Below are 25,463 nucleotides of genomic sequence, written 5' to 3' on the forward strand. Positions count from 1 at the left end.
CCTACTTGAGTCTGTGAAAGCCTCTGTGCCTGCAGTGTCCTGCCCCTGCCTTCTCCCCCTGCCTGGAAAAGGGCAGACTTCTCAATTTCCATAAGCAATCTGTCCCAGTTCATAAGCTTCACTGTCTGGAAATCTTTGTTTAAATCTCTTCCTCTACCGATTAAGGCCATGTTCCCTGCTCCTGATTCCTAGGAGATCCCATCTTCAGTGGAAATGAGTTTCTAAAATGTGGATGTGGTTAATTAAGCAGCACCTTGACTTTCTCTCCTCTAGCCTTAAAGCTGTCCTTTCCTTGGACACTGTAGGCTTCATCTTCAGAGCCTTGTGGACTCTGGTGAATCTGATCCAAGCTTCCAGCCTCACTCCACAGTCTCCTTCGGGTTGCCCCTGTCAGAAACTGAGAAAGTTCTGGTGAGGATCCCAGTCCCACCTGGTGGATCCTCAGAACCCTTCCCTGTTAATATTGCCATACAAGTGCCACAATTCTCACTAAAATGAGAATGCTACATTGCTGAATCTTTCACTTTTTAATTTTATTCAGTTCCAAGTTTTATTAAATTCCTGCTTGGTGCTGACACATGCTAATTCTGAAGACACAGGGGTGACAGCCGCTGCCCTCAGAGATTCATGGGCTAGTGGGGAAAGCAGACTGATGTGGGCTGTGCCAGTGAAATGGACAGAGTAGAGTGGTATGGGGGCACAAAAGACAGGCCTCATAATGAACAAATACTTCCTGGAAGAGAGGTTGCCAAACAAAGGGCCTGGAAAAAGCACTTTTGTTTGAACAAAATCATAAAGGTGTTAAACTATAGGGTCTGTAGTTTATTTTAATGGACGAATGTGAGGGGAGAAGGGACAGGAAAAGAGGCTAGAATGGTAGAAGGAGTTAGATCATTTACGTCCTTGAGTACCTCCTCAAGAAGTTCAGATTTTATCAGTTAAGAAATGAGGAGCCATTAGAGACCTTTTAGCAGGTGAGTGACCTGGTAAGATCCCTCTGGCTAGTAAGAGAACAGATTAGAACAGGGACACCAGTTAGGAGGCTGCTACAGTGGTGAAAGCTTGAGAGTTTACTGGGGCAGTTGGAGAGGAGACAGAAGGAATCTTACCATAGCTTCTGGATTCCTACTTGGATGGCTGGAAGTGCCATTTGTTCCACAGACTGGAGTAAGCAGAGCAAGAGACCCAAGAGAGGAAACAATTAGGAGTCAAACTGGGAGGAAATGATATCCACTATGACCTATCAATCTTATGTGTGTTCTTTGAGCTCTTACTTCCAGATATTACCAGATTTTATTTTATTCATTATTGTTCTGTTTATATTCTAATACTTCTTCAAAGAGCCACATGCCTAAAGCCAAGACACGTCCTTTTCCACCATCTCTTTAATTTGTTCCACTTTGGTAAAATCTCAGTGCTTAGTGATCATGACTTTAGATATCCTTACAATACAAATGAATATTAAACACTCTATACAGAACTTACTCCTTTAAAATACTACTTGTCATTGTACTAAAGTTGAGAATAATCAACTGATAACAATTCTCCAGCCACTCAGTACTAAGGAGTCAGAACCGTATTTCCTTATTTGTTATGCCTGAGCAGGCATAATCAAAGTTGTGTATGTATAGCTCATATAGATATACCCATCCTTTAGATACACCCATCTCTATCACAACATACATGGTAACTAGGCCATTCGAACAAGACCTGCTCTCTATATACATGTTTTTTGGTTTTGGTTTTGGTTTTTGGCTTTCTGTTTTGTTTTGTTTTGGGGTTTTTTTGTTTTTTGAGAGAGAGAGAGACAGAGAGAGAGAGATCGAGCATACACACACAAGTATGTGTGCACAAGCCAGGGAGGGACAAAAGGAGAGGGAGAAAGAGAATCTTAAGCAGGTTCCATCTCCAGAGAGGAGCCTGACGAGGGGCTCAATCTCACGACCATGAGATCATGACTTAAGCCAAGATCAAGAGTCAGATATTTAACCGACTGAGCCACCCAGACGCCTGTGTATTAGATATGAATATGGATATGGATATGTTTAGTTAGACAAAGAATGACTTTCCCCCACCCTCTCCAAATCCTCTTCCAAATACAAAACCCTGCTTTTGCTTATCTGAGATCACAAAAGTTCTTCCACACTGACCTCAGTGGCCCCGGATGGCTTGTCTCATGTTCCAGGCATGGCAAAGTATATTTTCTAAAGGTGGTCACAATAACATGTCTCATCCCACAGGCTCTTCTGGAGCCTTGCCACTCCTCTTCAGGAGGTGGAGTCCAATTCCCTTCCCTCCAGAGTACGAACCTGGAAGTAGCTGATAACCAACAGAATGCAGCAGAAGTAAAGTTGAGAAGATTCTGAGGTTGGGCCATAAAAGATAATGCCTCTTCTGCTTTGAGAACAGACATCCTCACATGGGAGCCCTGACCACATTACATAGTCCAAATGCTCTCATGGAAGCCACCATGCCATGAGAAAACCCAAACTAGTCCATGTGGAAGACACGCGTGAAGAGACAGAGATGCACCAACAGCCTCCAGCTGCACCAGACCCCTGTGTCCCAGTATAGTCACTATGTGACTGCAGATGCCTGAGAAACCCCATGCCAGAGCCATCCAGCCAAGATACATCCAAATCCCTGACTCACAGAAACCACAAAAATTAACAAAAACAACTGGTTGTAAGCTACTACATTTTGGGCTGATTTGTTTCATAGCAATAGCTAGCCAGAACAGGAATTAGTGCCAAAATGATCCAGTGCAGGGTCAAACGATGAAGGGTCAGGGGATAAGATCTCCCTTACCTCATTATATGAGGCTATACTTGTGCCTTTTGATCTAGGCCTAAGGCCAGTCGGTGACCCTGATGCCAAAACCAGACTGGACTCTGATGAGCCTGAAATAACCAAAAGATCCTAGACTGAGAACAGTTCTCATTCCTCATGACTCCACTGGTCACTTCTGGAACCCATGATGGATGGCTCTTCGGACCAGTTTGTTTTGCTTGGGCCATTTGGGAATCTCCTTTTTATATAAATGTCCCTAAGAACACACACTTAAGTATATATTCAATGATTCTATCAGAGGCTAATTGGACCAGATTTGGGGGGAGCAGAAGGAGTTCATTCAAGAGTTCAAATTAAGACCATCTCACACATTTGCTTGGAAGGTAGTTCCATTACTGAGCAGAGAACACTACCAAAGAACCATCAGGGGATAAACTAGCCCAGAAAAATGAGGATACTGAATCAATCTCCACCCCATGATCATATCACTATCATGTAATTAGAAGGAGGTTGCTGCTGCAGCCTGCAGATCAAATAACCACTCCTGTCACATGCACGTGGCTATGTGTGCGAGGCTGGGCATGGTCTGTTGAGGATATCCAAGGTACAGCAGTATCGAGGAGGAGTACAGAATACTGAATCTCAGGCTTAAAGACAATGCCTTCTGTAACTACCTTCTATGAAGGTAACTGAGATCTATACATAATGGACAATACCAGTCTTGGATCAGCTAATTCTAACATAACTTGACTCACGGTATTAATTCATTTTGAGGTATTTCTGGAGTAGATTTCCCACTTCCTGATAAAATTATGAAATGTCTAAATTCTGTTTCTCCAATTGAAGCACACATGGCAACATTGTGTTAAGCAGGTGACAATAAATGCTGTTTCTGAGAACTGCTTTTTATTTTTTTGGTTTAAGTTTATTATTTTGAGAGAGAGAGCACAAGTTGGAGAGGGGTAGAGAGCGAGGGAGAGAGAATCCCAAGCACTGGCAGCGCATACCCCAATGTGGGGATCGAACTCATAAACCATAAGATCAAGACCTGAGCCGAAGTCAGATGCTTAACTGACTAAGTCACCCATGCGCCCCTTGAGAACAGCTTTAATACCGATTCTCAATTGTCCTTCAAAGACAGAGTTGCATGATATCCCTTTGCGTGGATATATCATAGTTTTCAAAATCATCTATTGTTAGAAATCTGAATGAATCTCACTTTCTGCTACAGTAGAAATACCATAATAAATACAAATATATTTAAATTCAAATAAAATGTGTATCATTAATTATTTCCTTAGGATAAATTACATATTCATTTTAAAGACATGACACATATTGCAAAACTGCTTTCAACAAAACTTTTGTCAACTTACACTTCTATCTGAAGTATATTTTCAATATGTCTAGTTTCTCACATTCCCAGCAACATTGGTTAGCTTGTTTTTTAATGTTTTCCAAGTTAACAGGCTGAAAATAACTCATTTTCCTCAGCTAACTGTAAAAGTAAAATGTTTCTTATATATTACAGGTCATTTTATTTGCTGTTTTATGAATTTCTCTTGTTGCCATTTGATCATTTTCTACTGGAATGATCATCATTTTTAACAATGAACATAAAGACTCTTTAATATGTTAAGGATAATAAGTCTGTGTTTTCTCATGCATGTTGCCTAATTTTTATGTTAAATATATAACAATTTCTAATAATTTAGTTCACTCTATTAACATTTTCCTTCACGACCTTAGCTAATCCTTTGGAAGGCTTCTTCAACCCAGTATTCTAAAAGCAATATTCACCTATATCTTCTCTTAGTATTTTTTGGTTTTTTTAAATGTGTTCTATGAACCTGCGTGGTTTAATTTTTCCCATTTGACTGTCCAGTGAATGAAGAGTGGATGGTGGATGGTGGATGGTGAAGGACAGGACATAGCTTTTCCAACCACAATTAACGAACTTACTTAAGAAGTCTGCCTTGCCAGACATATAATATAGATTAATATGGAGCCTAGAAAAGAGGATATAGTAGTAAAGACAAGGAAAAAGATGAGGGAGGCAGAGTCTAGCAATTTCACCCTGAAAAAGCTCCAGAACTCCTAGTGCCCAGAAGAGCAGAGCTCTGAAAAATCCTGTACTAAAGGATTTCCACTTCTGTGATCCTATGAAACCACAATTAAAAGGTACCAGAAATATAACAGTTGCAAGTTTTGGTTGGGGGAGAAAGGCACTTACACCTAAGTGCTAATAATGTAAGTACTAATAACCTTCATAGTTATAAGATGCATTCTGATCTCAGAAATACTTAAAGGTTTTTTTTTTTAAGTCCTAAAAAATACAAAATATATCCATAAGATCTGTTTGGATGCTTTCTTTTCTATTCAATACCTATTTTGCTTATTAATGCTTTTTTTTTTTTTTTTTTTTTTTTTTGGGACAGAGAGAGACAGAGCATGAACAGGGGAGGGGCAGAGAGAGAGGGAGACACAGAATCGGAAACAGGCTCCAGGCTCTGAGCTGTCAGCACAGAGCCCGACGCGGGGCTCGAACTCACGGACCGCGAGATTGTGACCTGGCTGAAGTCGGATGCTTAACCGACTGCGCCACCCAGGCGCCCCGCTTATTAATGCTTTTAAATTTTTTTTTTAATTTTTTTTCAACGTTTTTTTATTTATTTTTGGGACAGAGAGAGACAGAGCATGAACGGGGGAGGGGCAGAGAGAGAGGGAGACACAGAATCGGAAACAGGCTCCAGGCTCCGAGCCATCAGCCCAGAGCCTGACGCGGGGCTCGAACTCACGGACCGCGAGATCGTGACCTGGCTGAAGTCGGACGCTTAACCGACTGCGCCACCCAGGCGCCCCAATGCTTTTAAATTTTTAATCAGTTTTTATTTTATTAAAAGTAAAATATTTGCATTGGTCAAAAACAAAACAAGATGGCACTGGAAGGCTAATGATAAAAGAAAAAGCAGTTCCTTGCCCCAATCCCAAAACCCAATCCCCAAACGCAACCCCAGAAGCTGTTTCTTCAAATACTTGCCCATGTATTTCTAAGTAATATGCTTACACAGATATTTCCTGAAAGATCTATTTTACATATCAGCACCTGACTTCCCAGTAGAATAGGTGAGAATTTAGTTCTCTTTAAACGTATTCCTGGGGCACCTGGGTGGCTCAGTTGAGGGTCCAACTCTTGATTTCGGCTCAAGTCATGATCTCACGGTTTGTAGGTTCGAGCCCCATGTCAGGCTCCGCACTGCCAGTGCAGAGGCTTGCTTGGGATCCTTTCTCTCTCTCTCTGCCTCTCCCCTGCTCATGCTCTCTCTTTCTCTCACTCTTGAAATAAATATATAAACTTTAAAGAAAAAAACATTTAAATACAATAAAAATAAATAAAAGTAAGTATATTCCCACCCATTCTCCTCTCCCTCACCTTCTTAACACAGTTCTATTTCAATTTTCATTAAAAGAATAGTCAATATTTACCTTATTATGAATGAATGTTGTTTCCTATCAAGTTGTACATTAAGATTCTAATTCCTTCTTTCTAGAACAGTTTTGTTTTTCCGGATTAATAACTGCCTAACATTTTCTTTTCCCTTCTTCTTTATGTGCATGTCACTTTTTTCAAATGTTCCTAAGATCTGTCTCCTGCCCATCAACAATGTTTCCAAATACTTCAAGAATTTCTCAAACCCTCTAATACCAGTTTCATTTTTTCCCCTGGTACCCTCCCTCTCCTGGCCTGGCTTCCGTGTCTAGACCTAGGATACACCTGTTAATTAGGGCTTCTCCTTGCTAGTCCCCTATGCTGAATCTCTTCTCTCTAGAATCCCATATCTTTTTCTTAATTTCCTCTATCATTTTGCTAAAATGCATTAAATTTCTCAATGGTAAGACTCAGTTCTAAAAGACAGTGAAGAAATTTTCATCATAGACCTCTATGCACAGCCAAACTAGATACAATAAAAACATTTTGAAAGGAAATGTAAATACAGCAAAGACTGGACTACTAGAGACTCTAGGTTCAAGAAAGAGGCGACTGTCAAACCAACAGGTAGGGGATGACCTTGAAAAGAATTACAGAATAAAGATCTTCTCATATCAGCCCCTTTCCCCCAAAATAAAGAGGTTAAAAAGCCAAACCACCAGAGATAACTTCGTGGTCATATCCCTTTAACCAGCTAACTAAAAAACATCCCAGAATTTTAGGTCACCATAATTTTTCAAACCCCAATTCCCTCATAAGGTTTCTGAGCATCTCTACAAAGAATTCCTTAACTTTGCATTACAACAAATGATGCCAAGGTCTAGAGCACTTCTGACGTGTCAGGGCTTACTGTATTTGCTCTCCAAGAACAAAAATATCATGCATAAAAACTCACTGTTTTCTGGACTTTTCTGCCTTTATACTGTCTCGTTATGCATGCCTCTTAATACATTGGTGGTAAGAATAGATATTAAGATAAGTATGAAGAACTATTAATTAAAAGACTGAAAGCATGGGGCGCCTGGGTGGCGCAGTGGGTTGAGCGTCCGACTTCAGCCCAGGTCACGATCTTGCAGTCCATGAGTTCGAGCCCCGCGTCGGGCTCTGGGCTGATGGCTCAGAGCCTGGAGCCTGCTTCCGATTCTGTGTCTCCTTCTCTCTCTGCCCCTCCCCCCTTCATGCTCTGTCTCTCTCTGTCTCAAAAATAAATAAACGTTAAAAAAAATTTTTTTAAATAAAAAAAAAAAGACTGAAAGCAGAAAGAATAATAATACCAAACTGTTAAATACTTGTTTACAGCTTTGAAAAAACCACATCAGCATCAGTTAATATTTACTCAACACCTAGGATGTGTCAAATACTGCACTAGGCATCAAGTATCTAGGGATAAAAGACACTACCTGTATCTTCAAGGAGCTTTCAACATGGGGAAGGGAGAGGCAAGTAAATAATTACCAGACTGAATAATTAAGAGCCAACAGGAGGGGCACCTGGGTGGCGCAGTCGGTTAAGCGTCCGACTTCAGCCAGGTCACGATCTCGCGGTCCGTGAGTTCGAGCCCCGCATCAGGCTCTGGGCTGATGGCTCAGAGCCTGGAGCCTGCTTCCGATTCTGTGTCTCCCTCTCTCTCTGCCCCTCCCCCGTTCATGCTCTGTCTCTCTCTGTCCCAAAAATAAATAAACGTTGAAAAAAAAAAAATTAAAAAAAAAAAGAGCCAACAGGAGATGCATGAGGCACTCTGAGAAGAGATGAGATGGGAAACACAGAGGAAATTTTAAAAAATAAAATAAAAATAGAACTTAATCTATAGTATTAGATCGTGATAACCTTTGACAACCCTTTAAACCCCTTAAAAAAGGTATTTGAGCCTCAAAAAGGTTAAGCAAACACCCAGCATCACCCATTGAGAGGCTGAGCTAGAAAGAGTCTTTAGCCAAGATGTCCAGAGAGTCCAAATTATGCATCATTTTCCAAAAGAGAGGGAGGTTTTGTATTAGAAGTTTCTCTTTTCCTTTAACAGAATAAATAATAAACATCAGTGAGATTTTGTTTTCTTTTGTTCTGTAAGTTTCTCCTTCCCTTGAGCAGAGTAGCCAGTTGGCCTTTTTGCATACATTCCTTCCACACTGGAGAAATGAAAGATACAATACACACGACTCCAATGTGACAGTGGATATTACGTAAAGGGAACAATGTCTGGGAGCTGACAGGCCACAAAGTCCCTAGCTGAGATGAAGCTTCATATCAGTTTCACCAAGCCGGCCACAGGAAGCCACTTGGAGCAGGCCTCAATCCGGGTCATGAGCAGGGCGCCTGGATGCAGGGTGAGCTCTGGAAGCAGCGAGAAGCGCTCTAAAGGAGAGGAAGGAGCTCACGTTCTTTATGCCCAAAGCTGCTCTGAAGTTTTGGACTAAAAAGAGAAGGAAAGTTCTTCCTCTTTAAATAACCAGGCATAGAAGGATGAATTTTTTATCCCTAAATCTAAAACCGATTTTATTACCTTGCCTCTAACGAATGCCTCCTCCCAACTTCCAGCTGTAGCCGAAGCACAGAAGTTTCCTGCCACTGGTTCAGACCCCCTCCCCGCCCCGTTCCCCATCCCCATACCCACATTCCTTCACATCCATTCAGTGTACAAGCGATGGAGACTCTGCCTCCTCAATGGTTTGGACTCCTCACCAATCCTTTTCTGACCCGGGATTCCTGGTTGAAGTTCTCCTCGCAGGTTTCCCTGGACTCTCAACCGCCTGGCCCACGGGACCCCCTACGCTCCAGTGACCCCACTAAACAGTGACCGGAGTGGCCCGCCTGCACACTCAGAAACCTTTCATTGCTCACTGTGAACAACTACAGATACTCAAAACACTTCAGCCCAGCAATGTCCACAGCTCCTAGCTACTGGTTTCTGCCTGTCTCTCCTGCTCATCTCTCATCAGCTCTTGAATGGCCCCATTCTCCACGCAAATTCAAGTGTTCTTCTCCTGCCGGGCCTCCGCACCCTGCGTCTACACCTTGCCACTTGCATTTTCTTTCACTTGGAATGCCCTCCTCTCTTTCCTTCAAGGTCTAGTTCACGTGCTACCTTAAACTTTTCCTCACTGACGCACATCATTTCCCCCTCCCCTGACCTGGCCTAGAGCTGTTTCCAGGGCTCTGGCGGGCCTTCTCACAAACAGATCTGTGTCACAGTCAGTCATGCACAAAGCGCGTGCGACAGCCGCTCCTGAGAAGAACCCAGGTGCATCCGCTCACACTCTCCGTCGCACTTGCCAAGAGCTGCGGTGTCAACACTCTCGCCGTGACCAGTTTAAGGAGCTGCAAAGGGATGTGCAAACCAGCTCTTGTGAGAGCAGGTGGGAGCCTACGAGCCATCCCAGCACAATGCTCTGTCTCTGTGTAAAACAGGAAAAGAATACCTTTTCGTGGAATTCTCGCAAAGACCAAATGGTAAAGTAAAGGTAAAGGACTTAACACAGGCTGGCATAAAGTGAACACTCCACGCTAATACTTCTGCTGTTCCTGCTTCTGTTATTCCTGCTGCTACAACACTGTCATCCCTGTCACTAGCGATGCTGTCACGCCTACGCCTATGCCCACTCCTACCGCTATTTCTACCACCAGCATTAACGGCAGTATCTCCCCTACTAAACTGTAAACTCCTTGAAGGAGGGAAAAAGAACATTTATTAAGCACCTACTGTTTTTCAAACACAAGGCTTTGACCATCTGCCAAATACTGTGCTAAGAGCTTCGCATGTATTTTCTCGCTTAATGCTGCCAATCACCCTGTTAAGAGTCTACAATGATCTCCAGTTTGTAGACGACAGACAGACTGAAAAAGTTTAAGCCACTTACTCAAGACCACACAGATCAGAAGTAGTAGGGCTAAAACTGAAACTCCGTTCTGTCTGGCTTCACAAACCACTATCGACTAAGCATGTTTGAGGCTCCAATATTTACCAAACTGAGAAATTAAGTCTTAACTTTGGCACACCGACTTCAGCCAAAAACTCTTCTTCCTATGGATTAATCTTTAGAGTTCAGGAAAGACTGTGGTCCAGGAAAGAACTGTCCTGTTTTCCTAAAGTTCTGTACAAAGGTGAAGTTATAAGAGAAAATACTAAGCAGCAATTATCTGCAACTTCTTTCAAAGAACTTTAGCCGAAGAATTACATTTCAAACACATGCTTTCTTTAAAATGAACAAGCACAAATTAAAGCAATTATAAAGGCCACATAAGGCTACAAATTAGTGAGCATGTGAGACAACTCTGAAAAATCAAAATTGATCATTCTTGTCTAACAGTAGTCAAAAAAATTGCCCGTGGACTGAACTGTACTTTCATTAGCTTGATTAAAAGTGAAAACTGGAGGAAGCGTAAAGTAGGTCAAAAACTTCCTGACTCCTTTAGGATTAAAACATGGACTAGATACTAAGTATGCGTGAAAGGAACTCGCAAGAATCCATTTGCCATTCTTGGAAGATACAGAAAGAAAAGACAGGGCAACCTCACATGGAAAACTGACTCTAATGGGAACGAAAGCAAGGAGGAATTGGGCAGGAACTCTTGTGAAAGGACTTCTAAAGTGTATATGCCTTTTTTGTGACCCGAGCTAGGGAGTTTACAGCTAGGGGCATCAGCAGATACCCGGGATGCACACAGCGGGATTTATTATGGGCCTCATCAGGTTTTTCAAAGCCAGTTTCTAATTACATAATTCATGCTTTCTCCCATTTTTTGTTCTACTCTTCTCACCCACACATGGACACACACACACACACACACACACACACACACCCTCATATAAAACCAGATACTGTTCCTAAACTCTTTGGTTCAGCTACCCTGTGCCTCCCCCTCAGCCACGTCAGCCCCATGCTTCCATTTTTGAACTTCTTAAAAGCACTCCCTCTCATAAACCAGTCTGGTTGTGGGGAAGAAAATGAGAGTAGAAAGAACGAGCGGTGAGAAAAGGAAGATGTCAGAGGCGATAACAGCTTGAGTGAACACTGTAACTGCTGAACCGTTAGGTTCGGGATTTCCAGTTTCTGAGGAACTTGGAGAAATGGGAATTCATCAAGATACACGTCAGCAAAGTTAGAACAAGCAAGAGTGATAACCACCTTCTCTAAGAAGTATCCATGGAAATTAAAGTATTCTTTGTTTTTCTACTTCTGGCCTATTAAAAAAACAAAGGTCTACCAAAATTCCTCAATTCTAGACACACCATCAATCTATTAACAGCCTCTTGGAGCGGTAAAGGAAGGAAATATGACCACATTAAATGTACACACTGACACTAAGCCGTATCTGTTTCAGAAATGCTAACTTTGGGGATGGGGACAGTGTCACAAGGAAAGTCAGGCATGGGGTAGCAGAATAGAAGAAAACAACCCAAATCCAGGAAATCTAGTACCTGGACAACCTCTTTTGGCTCTGCTGAGGGTCGATCGCCTCCGGAGATGGGTAGCTTTGTGGAAGCTGGTATGCTGATGCCCACAAGAGAGGGATGAAGCTTCTATCATTCATGACAGCCCAGGAAGAAACAAGATGGCACGTCTGTAGCAAATAAAAAAGACTTCTGGTCGGAGAAGTGTCTCATCTTTCAGCACACAAAACCACAGTACACACCTTCTCCAAAACATGTCCCCAGTGGTAGACTTTGGTCTGTAGCACACACACACACACACACACACACACACACCCAGATTCAGGAATGCTACAAGTTCATTGACACAAGCAATGGAAGTAATTTCTTTACAGAATTCCACAATGGGAATCTTGCTGTTTGTGAACTGTACATATTCAAAGATATCATCGTCATATGAATTTTTCACTCCAATTTATACTCACAACCACCTGCTCTGTTCTCTCTGGGTTCTATATCCTATTCTGAAGAATTGTGACTCCTATAAAGTACAGTATTTTTGCTCATATTTCTCAAGCGAGACACTTGATTGAGGCAGGATGGCATTGTGACACTGAGATGCGTTTCGATTCAATGTCGATGCACGTCATAGTACGCTGTCACAGCTCACTGTAATATTTAGGATCTTCACAGGTTTCTTTTTTTTCTAAGTACATTTTTAAGGCTCTTTCCTTAAAAGCGATAGCTTAAGAAGTTTAGTTCCCCAAAACCACAATATCATCATCTATGTTTACCTCTTAAAGGCATGAGGCTATGTTAGAAAATTAAAACACCTTCCCTTTATAGAAAGAGTCTGTGGCAGAGGCAAGTGACTTTCTGCTTCTACAGAGATGTCATTTGAGCTTTACTGAGTAGTACTTCCATTAACCATGAAAGGCTCAGGAAAACTGGAATAATGAAGAAAGAAATCAGAGGGAGACCATAAAAGCCCAGTTCACTTCAAGGAGAAAGCAGTAACCATCCCTTCCCCCTCCATCTTAAATATCACAACGAATTTAAGTAATGAAATAAACAATTCACCAAGAGCACACTTTATCTACAACTTTAATTTCTTCCTACTGTGTTCATTACCAAGCTGTTTGCTTTCTTCAGGCAGGATGGGGGAAAAACTTTTAAAAGACTCATTTAACACAGAAGTCAATTTCCACTAATGTATTCTCGGTGTGGCATATGTGGTCTTCCAAAGCAAATCCATACATACAAATATACATATATTAGTCTCTTCCTTTATACGAACAACAGAAATCAGCCCACCTTCAAACATGTCATTGCTATTATTATCCCATAGGAAAAACATGAACAGGAGAACCGTATTTTTTATAAAAAGTGAAAATGGGTTAGTATTTCTGATAGAACCGATTTCCCTTCACGTGTATAAACAGCCCTAATTATGAAAAGATAATGGAACTTTTGTATAACCCAGACTGTACTTTCTGAAAAGTTAGGCAGGGAGTATTTTTCATGTATTCTGCCCCCGAGGAAGCAGGAATAAAGTGCTTTCCATCAACTGCAGCTATCGAGTTGTTTAACACAAAAGAGTTTACAGGCACAGCGGGCTTTGATATTTCATGTCTGTGACGGGGAGCGTGAGAGGGGCACCCGGACCACCGGAGCTTTCACAGGACCACCGAGGGGCTCCACAGGTCCTCAACATCCACCCTCGGCCGTGTTCGGCAAAAGGGAAGAACGTGAGGCCTTTGCACTCGTGTGTAGGAGGCCAAAGTGGGCAGGAGAGACAGATGAAAGCTGAGGCAGCTGAACCGCCTACAAAATATTCATCACAAAGATTCCAAAGAACACCTTTTTTTTTTTCTCCTTGAGCTCTTCAGAGCACACGGAGGGAAAGACAGGGGGGGTTAACTGGCAAGAATGTATGCATGCGTAGTCTGTAAGAGATGAGAAAATATAAGGGACAGTATTTAAAATCCCTCAAAATTTCCTCAAATCTCATTCTGTCCAGAAAATTCAGCCAATCCAAGCAGGCAAGGGGGCATCTACAAACCCCACACAAAAACGCGTATGCACTTGGGCACTTAGAATTCAAAAGCAAGATGTTAATACTAGCCAGAGAAAATACAAAATCGTCAAAAATAATGCTTAGGCAAAATGTATACATGTGAAACACAGATACCAAAGGAAATACATTAAATAAAGTGTGTGTGTGTGTGTGTATATGTGTGTGTGTGTGTGTGTGTGTGTATTGAGTTTAGTCTAACTTTGATAAATGCAATCCCAGAAAAGAATTTTTCTCTGTTCTACAGAATTTTCAAATAGCTAGCTGGTCCTTCATTAAGCTCCCTTATATGGAAAAAAAAATAATGTTGTTTATTAGAGAATTAGGCTGGGTCAGAATCTACTACCCCATAGTACTTATCCCAGATATAGAAATCTGAAATAATATATATACATTAAGTCCTTTCAAAATTATGGTCCAAAAAGTGCCCATGAAATACGGTTCAGGCTCAGTTTCGTCGTTTTTACACACATGGTCGTTCAAATGTCAGCTGGCTCCCCAGCCATTTACAGAGTACGTTCGCCTACATTCTCTCAGCTGATAGATCCTCAGGGTAGTCCTGTGGAGTAGGTACAATTATGCCTCCCTACTTAATAGGAGGAACGGAAGTTTACAGAGTGAATAAGTCAGAGGTAATGAAAATACCACCAGGGGCTGAAGTATCGGACGCTTAATCTAATGCTCTCTGGGGAAGTTACACATGGGTTTGTGCTTCACAACACATGGAATAATCCCCTCGTGATGACGCATCACAGTATTCTGGCGATAGCTTTTTGGGGTCATGCCCTTCGGTCCATCCTTTAAGTCCCTAAAACAGCATAGCTGTTTCTCACCAGTCTTTGTTCATTAATCCATCTCCTCGGGTTAAGACTCCTTCTTCCAGAACAAGACTCCTTCTTCCCTGGAACTGGGTTTCTGCCTCTCTGTCCAAAGAGGAAACCACTAATACTTGGTGAGCAACCTTCTAACACACCATTGTTCTTTATTAACAAACACGTCACCTTAAATAAGGTACACCTAGCTTGCTTTTACTTAACAGTCAATCTGCCTTTCAAGCTAGAACTTGAGGCATAGCCTCCCATTCTATTACAGAAATTCCCTGGTCTCCCCCAGCTTGTCCTCTTTACCAGTTCTCTCTGAAGTGATTTCTTACACAGAAATGAAATGGCATATTATGTGAAATGATTATAAGATATCTTTTTAATTCTTTTGTTCATTTCAACAGTGAGTATTTGAGAGGTCACTAAAATGAGTTCTGATGACTGGTAGAAGGTGGTAATTGAGATGGCATCAATGCGTTCATTTTAAACCACTTGCAGAAATGGAGCATTGTTTAGCTACATGGGTCGGAAATCCCCAAATACACACATTTGTTCTGAGATGATGACAGCAGTTCTCCACATCAACAGTGAAAATATTAAGCCCTCAGAAGTTACTTTGGTTGTGCTGACAGAGTGGTGGAAGGGCTATGCCATTTCATGACACCCAGCCAAAGTCAAGGAAGAAAAGGTTGATGAGGTCATAGCCCAGGAGTGAGGTCACCAGCTAATCTGACTTCATAGCAACCAAAGAAGTTTGACTGATGAAAAGGTGTCCCCAGGGCAGAAGTCAACATCCTTTTGTCTAAATGACTCTTTCAGATCAGGAAAAAAATGTGTTGGCTAGCCTCTCTTCACATGCCCACAGAGGCATGTGACTAATGGCACTTTTAAAGTCTGGTGTGAGTGATATAATGATTAACTGGCCGTTCAAATCCTAGAAAGGTCACATTAGCAGCCCCTCTCAGTGCTTCAGAGCCAAAGCAGTAGAGTGTGAAACTCTGATTCCACCAGGAGGTCAGAGAATGATTAGAGTCAGAAAGGGATCTGTAGCTGCCTGTAAATGAAGTCCAAGATTCCTAATATTATCGATAACATGGGGTAGACACAAGATAATTGTGGGTGGCAAAAATGATAGTTAGATTTGCTTTTGGTTTTTTAATGAGCCAAGAAAAGCAGTTGGGCTAATGAAAATATTAGTTATTAGCTGTAAATTTTGGAAGCGAACGCTATTTTTAAGAGTTTAGGAGGCTGCCTGATCATAAATATTTCAAAGAGCGCACTATTAATTCAAGCCAATCAATAATACAGCATAACCCTCCAACTATGATATCAATGAGAAGAAATTTATTCACCAGTTTTATTCCCGCTGAAATCCATATCCAAAGGCTTGCGATTGATTATAGCTAGATAGGTTGTCTTCTTTTTATTAAAATATTATTTGTTACTCAAACATTTCTAAAGCAATAACATGTGATGACTCTTTAATTCATGGAGTAGAGAACGGAATATTTACTGACATTTCTTGAAAACTTGCTATAAGCCCACAGGAAAGAACTGACATCATCACAGTGTGTTCTCCTTCACTTGACAGGAAGTCAACTTCAAGCAGATTGACTTGAATCGGGATCTCATTTGAGAAGCCTAAGTGTCCGGTAAACTGTAGTAGTTATTTTTTATTTGGAAAACCCTCAAGTTCCAGTGGCTTCATCATCCTGTACTCTACTTTCTGAAAACCTGGCAATCCCATGTGGACTTCTGGTAGAATGAGCAATGCAAAGAGCTGGCTGGGACTTGGCATGTCCTTGTACTTCTGGGGACTGATGGACCTTACGACCACCGTTCTCTCCGGCACGCCAACACCACCAGGCAAATTAGAAGCGCTCCTGTCAGATAAGCCACAGTCACACTCGCGGACAAAGAGGAGCTGGGTTTGGAATCAGTTTTTTGTTCTGGAAGAGTACACTGGAACTGACCCTTTGTATGTCGGCAAGGTAAGAATGGCCACACAGACACATTATCAGGGTTCTGAATATTGAAAGAGAGTATGAATATGAACTGAATATGAAAAGGTCACCGAGCCCATGTTTGGGTCCTGAGAACAATTTTACCTAGCGGTATGTTACTTGACAGCTAGCTGAAATCTAATTTTTGCTTTGTCAGATACCAGTCAGGAAAGGAAAGATTTCTCGCCTTGTTCATATGTCTGTTCTAAGTGGGAAAAAACAAGGAATTGGATTTTGGAGGAAAAGCCTGGGACCCTGCGAGAAACATTCGAGTCCCAAAAGAGGCAGCAGCAGCCTGGGGAATAACAGGATGGGGAAGAAACTGGGAAATGAAAAGGGAGGAGTGGAGGGAGGGTTTTTTTTTTACTTTGCTTTGTTTTGGTTTTTTTTTTTTTTTTTCCAAAGCATTTCCACAGGTATTGCCTGGGGCCTAAATTTAATGGAAAAAAAAAAAGAATAAAACATTCTTCATTTCAGAAGATCCTAGCATGCGCTTTAGAATAGTTGGAGACAATCAATGAATATATTTATAAACTTTACACTCGAATTCCCTTGATTTATCTATCATCATTTCATTTTTAATCCAGGCTTTCTCCTGTGTTTACTTTATTTGGATGCTAATCAGAGACCATTTTGTGAAAGCAACCAAGTGAGAGAAAAGGGGAAACAAGGACCTAATTAGAAAATAAATAATTCATTCAAATGATAACTTAAACACTTGTTTAGCACAGAGGCTAAGAATGTGGGTGGGCTTCAGAGTCAAACACATGTGGGTTCAAAACCCAGCTTTACCAACTGCTTCCGGAGTGACTCTGGACAGGACACAAAGCCCCATTAGCCTGTTTCCTCAAACATCAAATGGGGATAATAAAAGAACTACTACTTCCCAAGAGTTGTCTCTTTCCTCAACTCCCACCCACTTGTGGATTCAGATCTGACTTCTGTCTGCTGCATTAAAGTTGTGTCTTCAGTGCCCCCAAGGACCTCCCTACTACCAAATCCTGTGGTTTCATATTATGGAACTGCCCGACACAGCCTCAGACGCTGCCCACTAGTCCTTCCTTCTTGACTCACTTTTCTCTCTCTGCCTCATGATCATCACAATCCCATTTTCCTTCCTTCCTCCTCAGCCTCTTTGCTGGTCTTCTCCCTTCACCTGACACCCTCCATTAGTGGTCCATCTCGTCAGCTTTGCCTGGGGTCTCTTCTCTACCCACATTCATGCTCTGGATGGATCTGCCACGCCCTATGATTTTCAACACCACCTCTAGACCAACGAATCCAAAACCTCTATCTCTGGCTCAGACCGCTCGTCTGGGCTTCAGACTCATAAACCCCACTGCACACGTGACAGCTCTCCATTTATGGCTCAAAGCCCTCCCAAACGTGGCATATCCGCTAAGGAATTCTTGGTTTTCTTCCCAAATCGAGTCTGCCCACCCCTGGCATCTTCCCTATGTTCGCACTGCCATCACTCAGTTTGTAAAATCTTTCTCTTGCCCCCCACATGCTCTCCACCAGCAATCTGTCAGCCCCTAGCCAAAACATATCCCCAAATCCTTCATTCCTCCTCCCTCCACTTCCCCTGTCGCCTCTCACCTTTGCAAACGCCTAGACTCCCAACCAGTTTCCGCACCTCCACCCACACTTTCTTCCAATCCAATCTCCACACATGAGAGTCAGACCATGTCCCTCTTCTTCCATCCTTCAATGTCCTCCCATTGTACTCTGAATCATCCAGACTCTTCCCCATGGCTGCCATGGCTATTCCTCTCTGACCCAGCCTGCCTCCTGGCCTCCTGCCACACTGCAGGCCACTCTTTCTTTCCCTTGGTCTCATGTTCCAGAGACATAGCTTCCTGGTACTTCCTACAACTTGCCAAGCTTTGCCTTATTGTTCCATAATAAAAATTCTTCCTCTGGCTTCTTTGGTGGTTGGCTTCTCCTCGCTCTTTAGGGCTCATTTTGAATCTAGGTCTTTCTTGACCATTCTCTAAGGTAGGCCCCTTGGTCAGGCTCTCTCACTACCATTATTTTTTTCAGAACTCTAATCACAACCCACAACATCTCATCCATGTGTTTATTGACAGGAGCATTGTCTGAAGCCTTTGGATTAGACTCTAATAAGGGCAAGGACATTGCTCCCATTTTATCCCCAAGGCCTAACACAGCACCTGTCACATAGAAGGCATTCAAAAAGACATTTAATAAGTGAATACCTCATGGCACAGTAAGGGTTAAATAAGCTAATACATGTAAAGTGCTTAGCACAGTACTTGGTCCAGAGTAAGATCTTCACAACCATGACTCTGTAGCAGTGGTGGTAAGGATAGTGGTGGTAACAGCGGTAGGCAGGGATTTCGTCACAGGAACTCAGTAGCTCAGGATGCATACACCTAGTGCAGCTGCAAATCTCTTAGCCTCAAAATCTGTGGCTTTGACTTTCTTTCTCTCCATCCCTCATGCACAACCAGTCACCACATCCTGTCAGCATCTCCTTGCCAGTTTCTCTCAGAGTCACCTCATCCTCTCCAGGCTCTGTCATTACTGTGGTCCCTCTGCTCCTCATGATTAGATTAACTAAGCAGCCACTGCCCATCTCCCTGTAGAGAGGATCTTCCCATTCCTCCCCCCAGGACTCAGGACATTCATCTCCTTGAAGCACCCTTTCGATCATGTCACTCCTCTGATTAAGAAAGCGTTGTGGCTCCAGTGCTTATCAGAGCTCTTGGCATATAGTTCAAGGGCTTGCAGAAAATGAGTCCTTCTCCCTTACCCGGCCCTCCCCCATGATTTCTCAAATCTAGTCCCGATCCCAGTCACGCTGGTCTCCTTACTGACCCTGACACACACACCTAGGGCATCTGTCCCTACCTCAGACGTGTACTCAGGCTACTTCCCTGCCCAGGACACACAATCACCAGCTCTCTGCTGAATCATGTTCAGATTTCTCAGGGCCCTAGCTTAAAAGCCACTGCCATCATGAACACATCTTCTATCTATTCAGAATTCCAAAGGCTTCTAGCTACTCATTATTTGTAAAATATTTCTTCCAACTATACATACATGGCTACTGCTAAAGTAAGTTTCGGAAAATACATTTGTATTCAGTAGTTGCTTTGTGTGCATGTACAGTCTAGAGCCCCCTTCCCTTCTCCCGTGGGTGGAAACTGAGATGCCATCTGTAGCCTTCCCTACGCTTCTCCAACCCTGAGCACCCAGCACAGAGCTGGACATATAAAACTACAGAAAGACGAGGGCACCTAACGTTTTACCGGGCTTCCACAGGACCACGTGCCAGGCACAGTCACACAGAGCAGGTCACTTAACCATCAGAACAATGCTGTGAGGCGAGTATGATTCACCACTTTCCGATACTCAGCCGACCGAACACGGCTCAGGAACGTTATGCTTACTGCCCCCAGTTACAAAGAAGGTAACAGGAAATCTGACACTGAAGCCACGGGTTTTCCTTTTCACTGCCCTGAGATTTGGCCCTAAGAAATACACACAAGAGTCGATGGCGTTAGGGTGACACCAGGAATCCAAGCAAGCCTGACTGCTTCCTGACGTTGGGAATACTTGGCTGTGTAGCACCCTCGAGTATTCATGATTAGTGCCCACCCTTTCCTAACTACCCCAACCCAGGACACAGAACACCCTGCGTGCATCTCTTCAGCCACCTTGTTCAACCAACACTGCGCAGCCACTGAAGTGGGGTGTGACCTCCACATTTTATATTCACTGACCCAGGCACTTCCCTCCGCCCTCACTTTGTTAGGAAAGAGAATTCATCCACTTTCACTCCCTCTCCCCCCCCCAGGGGCATTCAGTCTGTCACCTTGAGCTCTGGAAGATGTCTGTTTAGAGAGCCTGCCTGAGTATTTGCCTATTTCAGAAGGAGTATGGCAACAATTACCGGCTGTAATTGGTATGGCCTTATAAAACCCACACTGGGCTTTCCAGGGACAAGGCAGTGTCGAGTTAAAGCTAGCTTATATTGACATATGCAAAGAGGGGGATGCAGAGAGCCTGTGCCTGGGCACGACGCTGCGGTTCCAAGGCATGCTGAGGTCCACGGCTCCACGGCAGCTGTCTGACCACAGAGTGGAAGCACTACTGCATTCCTGGAATTGTACGAGGCACTATGAAAGATGACCAAAACAGAGTGAAAATCACCCTTGATTTGAAAATCCTAAATCAACCAAGATTTGTCACAATCTACATGGACTGCCCATCACTCACTACTCCTTTAGCTGAACTGAAGCATTACGAGGGTAAGCAGGATATCCACCTGTCTTATTCTGCCTGGATTTGGGGGAGAAGAATGTTCTCCCAAGATGTGCATGAGCATGTGCTGCCAACTCCATTCCAGAAGCTCCTTACCTTCCTCAGAAGAGCTGGCACTCAGACAGTGTTAGGTGAATTAGATACGGTGAAACGGAAAACACATTTTTAGTACACGGACAATCTGCTGAGTGACTTCGGGGAAAGCCGTCAACGTCTCGTGTTTGCAACGGTCGCAACCAAACGTGTCTTCTACGGCTGGTAAACCCTAATATTAAATGCGCACTACCAAGCTGCTCCGGAAGCTGGGGTCTCTTGGCTCTGTGTTCACCTTACCATACTCCACACGGTGATGTCAAGACGCAGACTTTTCCCGACCAGCTCCCCCTTGGGTTCTGACGGTACAATGTACTAGAGGGAGAACCAGAGGCAGGAAGAGGGAGAAGGGACTTGTTCCTGGAAGCCAGCAAATGGCTCCAGTTCCTGGATGCTTCCCCCACCCCCAGCACAGCACCAGCCTCGCCACACCCCCTCAACAATAGCAGCACGACTGGATGGTACACCCTTCTCAGAAATCGGAGTCTGAAGTCTGAGAGAAGTGCGTGATAGGGGCACATCCACTGAGCTCCTGAAGCCCCAGCCCCAGGCGGCCGTGCTCCCTCCTCGGATGCCTCAGGCCCAGCCTCCTCCAAACATCTAGATTCCAGAAGCGCCAACTGCTGCCCTCTGTTCCTCCAGCCAGAGGGACGCTAGCTGTTTCCTGGAATTTCTCTCTCTCTCTCTCCAATACTTCCATGTTCCCTTTTTGCCTTTTCAATCCTCCATATTAAATTCACTCTGCGAACATAACTCGTTTAGGTTTTGTTCCCTGACTGGATCCTGAACTGATACAATGATATTCCTCAGAAAACAGTTCTGTGTAAGCAGATTCTGGTCCCTTTCATAGCTGGTCCCCATCTCTTCCTGTTCACGAGAGGCTCATCATGCCTCTTGTTCCTTCCTCCCTCCCTCTCTCCTCTCCCTCTTGCACACGGGCTCACACACACACACAGAAGCTACCTGCAAGATGCTTGCTAGCTCTTCTGAGACAAAGGGAACAAGATCCCACAAAATGCTTTAAACCTAACCCTGTACGCTACATGCCCCATTCGATACACTTGTACTGAGCATTTGCTGCATGTGAGAACCCACACTGCGATGAAAGCCACATGGTTCCCGCCTTCAAGGAACCTACCATACAGAGTTCCTCAAATTCTTCTCCCAGCACTGACAAAAACAGAGAACAGATCTGAGGTTCAGCCCAGATTATACTGACCTCAGCCAGCCGGATGGCTCCTAAGGAACTAGAACCCCCTGCAGCAGCAATGATGTTAGTCTTCTGTTATTTATTAAGCTCTCCCCACAGGCAGAACACTTATGTTTGGCCTATAATGATAGAGAGCATGCTTAGTTTTTTTAAGGACCATAAGATAAAACTTTTTAGATAATACGCAGAACACCTCAAAACAGTCCTGTGTACTTCATGTCAGATATTCTTTTCTTTTCCCCCTAAATAATCTGCCATGCCCTAAATGAACCTATCTCATTCTAAGTAAATGTTCTACGTCACATGCCTTAAGATTACATGTCTTACAACATATATAAATACTCAGCAACTTTTTTTTAAGTTAAAAAACATCCTGAGGTCCTTGTCCTCCTTCGCCCAATTCCATCCCTTTGCCTGGAAACACAGCTCCCAATGGAATGGATTTTCATTTCTTTGTGGCCAGGTCCCAACAAAATGGCTTTCTATTCTACACAATAAGAGCTGGCCACCTCTTTTTTTTTTTAACTGCATTATTAGAAGATTTGGATTGCAAAAAATAATAATACCGTATATGGTATGAGGAAACGTGAGAATTGCATATTCTAAATCGAATTCTTGAAGTAGAAAAAAATCAACAGCTATTTTTTCAGTCAATTTTATTCTCTTATTTCTCTTCTCTAGATAAGACACAGCTGAATTCCTCTAGGCGGCAAAACAGTTGCCTGCATGATTTGGCCGTGAGTCAATCTGAGATCACCTCAGAGCCAGCCACAACCTCCAAACCCACCCTTGTCTTAGGATGCCGTGAATACATTTTTCAGGTGTTCTCCTGGTATCTGTGCCACCTAATCCTCAGAGTAACACTGTCCCAGCAATGCTTCAGGCAGCCTTCTGCAGCTTTTACTGTTAGACTGTGCATAATAAAAAAGCCAACAGGTGGTTTCAGCCGTCTCTGCTAAACTCTTGAAGATTTGAAAGAAGCAGAGAAGATTTGGGGCTGTTAAGACCCTTTTCTCTATGCATATCACCATTACTATCATCACCATAATCGGCCCCATTTGTAGCGCTCCTATTATGGGAAAGACAGTGTGCCAGGTGCTTTACATCCATTAATTTCTAATGATCCCAACAACCCTTCAAAGTAAGTATTAATGATGTTCTCCACATTTATAATATCAGAAATTTGAGACTAACAAACATCCAGTACTTTGTCAAGGGCCCTCAATTTATAACCGCCTTCGTGTTTTAGACCCCATTTATCTGCCCCACTAGCTTAAGCGTAACACCGGGTTGCCTGATTTATAAACTAAATCTCTGAACTGTGCAAAGTGCTAAAACCCAGGCAACCACAGACCTAGTGGTGGCCCCCTTTAGAGAGAAACTCTTATTATATGATAACACAAAATTCCAGGATTCTTGCCATAGAACTATATCTATAATTACAGATGCAGAAGAAACGTCTTTCTAGGCCTACTATGAATATAGGGCCCCCGGACTCCTTTTGAGAGTGCATCAGTCATTACAGACAGAGTAATCCAGTAGAAAACACAGTTGGATGGGCAGATAAAAGCATGTCCCCATCCACATACAGATTTGAGTGGTTCAATGACAAGCCCAGGAAACGGTCCCACCAAAGAGAGATACACTCATGCAAATAATAACAACCTCCAGTAAACCCATGTTGACACCTGAAACGCAAGCACTCATAGTCCTACCGAATGCAATTACTGGATTAGGACCACAGCATCAGAGAGTTTCAAGAGTCCCTGGAAGTCACTTACAATTTCCAGTACAGTGGCCACAGCCTATTTTTAAATCAGTTCATCAGTTTTTCAGGCAACTTGAATCATCAGCAGGTTTTTGAAACTTAAAAACTTAATTTATGTCAAAAACTTTACTTTTAAATATTAGGCTTGTTCATTTTTTTCTTAAGTGGAAAAGCTAGGTTCCTCCTTATGATACTTGCTTCTATTCTCATGCTGGGGGCCTATACTTCCAGAACTCCTGTTTTCTAGACTTCTCAGGGAAAAGAACCTAAAGATATAGTGGTAAGTCTAGGATACTGAATGTGATATGGAAAAACTTTACTTACTCATCAGTCTGTATTTGCTCCTTGATACAATCATGTTCAACGTATGGTAATTCTCTGTAGATCAACATTTTAAACACTTGAGTGAAAAAAAAATTACTACTGTTTGAAAGGAGGTCATAAGTTTGGACCAAACTGACAATCCATTTATTTCCAACACCTGTTCATATCCATAATGAGATTTCAAGTTTCTCTGTTTGTTTCCCCAGCTCCATTCAGACATGGACAGAGGGGATGGATCCATCAAATACATCCTCTCAGGAGAAGGTGCAGGCATCGTGTTTACCATCGACGATACCACTGGAGACATCCACGCCATTCAGAGGCTTGATCGAGAGGAAAGGGCCCAGTACACTTTAAGGGCTCAAGCCCTAGACAGGAGAACAGGCAGGCCTATGGAGCCGGAGTCTGAGTTCATCATCAAAATCCAAGACATCAATGACAATGAGCCCAAGTTCCTGGATGGACCTTATGTCGCCACTGTGCCAGAAATGTCACCAGTGGGTAAGGTGGAGAGTCACTGATTCTCACAAAAAGCAGTTCTACAGAAGATCGCCCTCTTTATACCCAGAAAGAGAGAATGTGCAGAACAGCTCACAAAGTACCAAAAATGATAACCAAGTCCTTAGGCAGGAAACTACACAGACACTGAAATCAGTCATATTAAAAAATAATAGTAGTAATAAGCCTAGCATGGTTATTTGGTTCTGATTCTTAAAAGACAGATGATAGACGGATACATGTTTGGTTCATGAGGAAGAAGCATTTTGGTATTATCAAAAGAGCAATGAAGAACCCAAAGGCTGTGTTCCTCTTGCTGGTTACTAAGAATTTAAAACACAAATAACTCTTGTCCCACTAGAGAGGCACCAGATAGGAGTTATGGAAACCTGACCTCAAAAGGGATGCTCCCAAGGAAACAAACGTAACAATTCCAAATGCCCATTCCAGACTGCATCCGGCCTTTAGCAATTCAACTTGAACAGGTTTCCATCATCTCTCTTCCTCAGGGACCTCTGTCATCCAGGTGACAGCCACAGATGCTGACGATCCAACCTACGGCAACAGTGCCCGGGTAGTATACAGCATTCTCCAGGGCCAGCCATATTTTTCTGTGGACTCCAAAACAGGTATCTGATGCAAGTTGTGGGAGGTGGTTGCTTTATTCCCTATTAATTTATAACTGCTGCTTACGGCAAACTCAACTCTCCTTTTTCAAGGACTCTCTAGGGACC

At 42.9% G+C, this 25,463-nt stretch overlaps 1 protein-coding gene across 1 annotated transcript in view; it reads left to right on the forward strand.

Moving 5' to 3' along the window:
* CDH20 (cadherin 20) overlaps positions 1–25,463 on the forward strand; it is a 209,361-nt gene that overhangs the window by 140,964 nt on the left and 42,934 nt on the right. The window contains exons 2-4 of the mRNA XM_043559012.1: positions 16,135–16,534; positions 24,438–24,732; positions 25,239–25,358. Coding sequence (XP_043414947.1) covers positions 16,289–16,534; positions 24,438–24,732; positions 25,239–25,358 — 661 coding nt within the window. The 5' untranslated portion in view covers positions 16,135–16,288. The remainder of the gene's footprint in view (positions 1–16,134; positions 16,535–24,437; positions 24,733–25,238; positions 25,359–25,463) is intronic.

The sequence above is a fragment of the Prionailurus bengalensis genome, chromosome D3, assembly GCF_016509475.1.
Source record: "Prionailurus bengalensis isolate Pbe53 chromosome D3, Fcat_Pben_1.1_paternal_pri, whole genome shotgun sequence".
Lineage (NCBI taxonomy): Eukaryota > Metazoa > Chordata > Mammalia > Carnivora > Felidae > Prionailurus > Prionailurus bengalensis.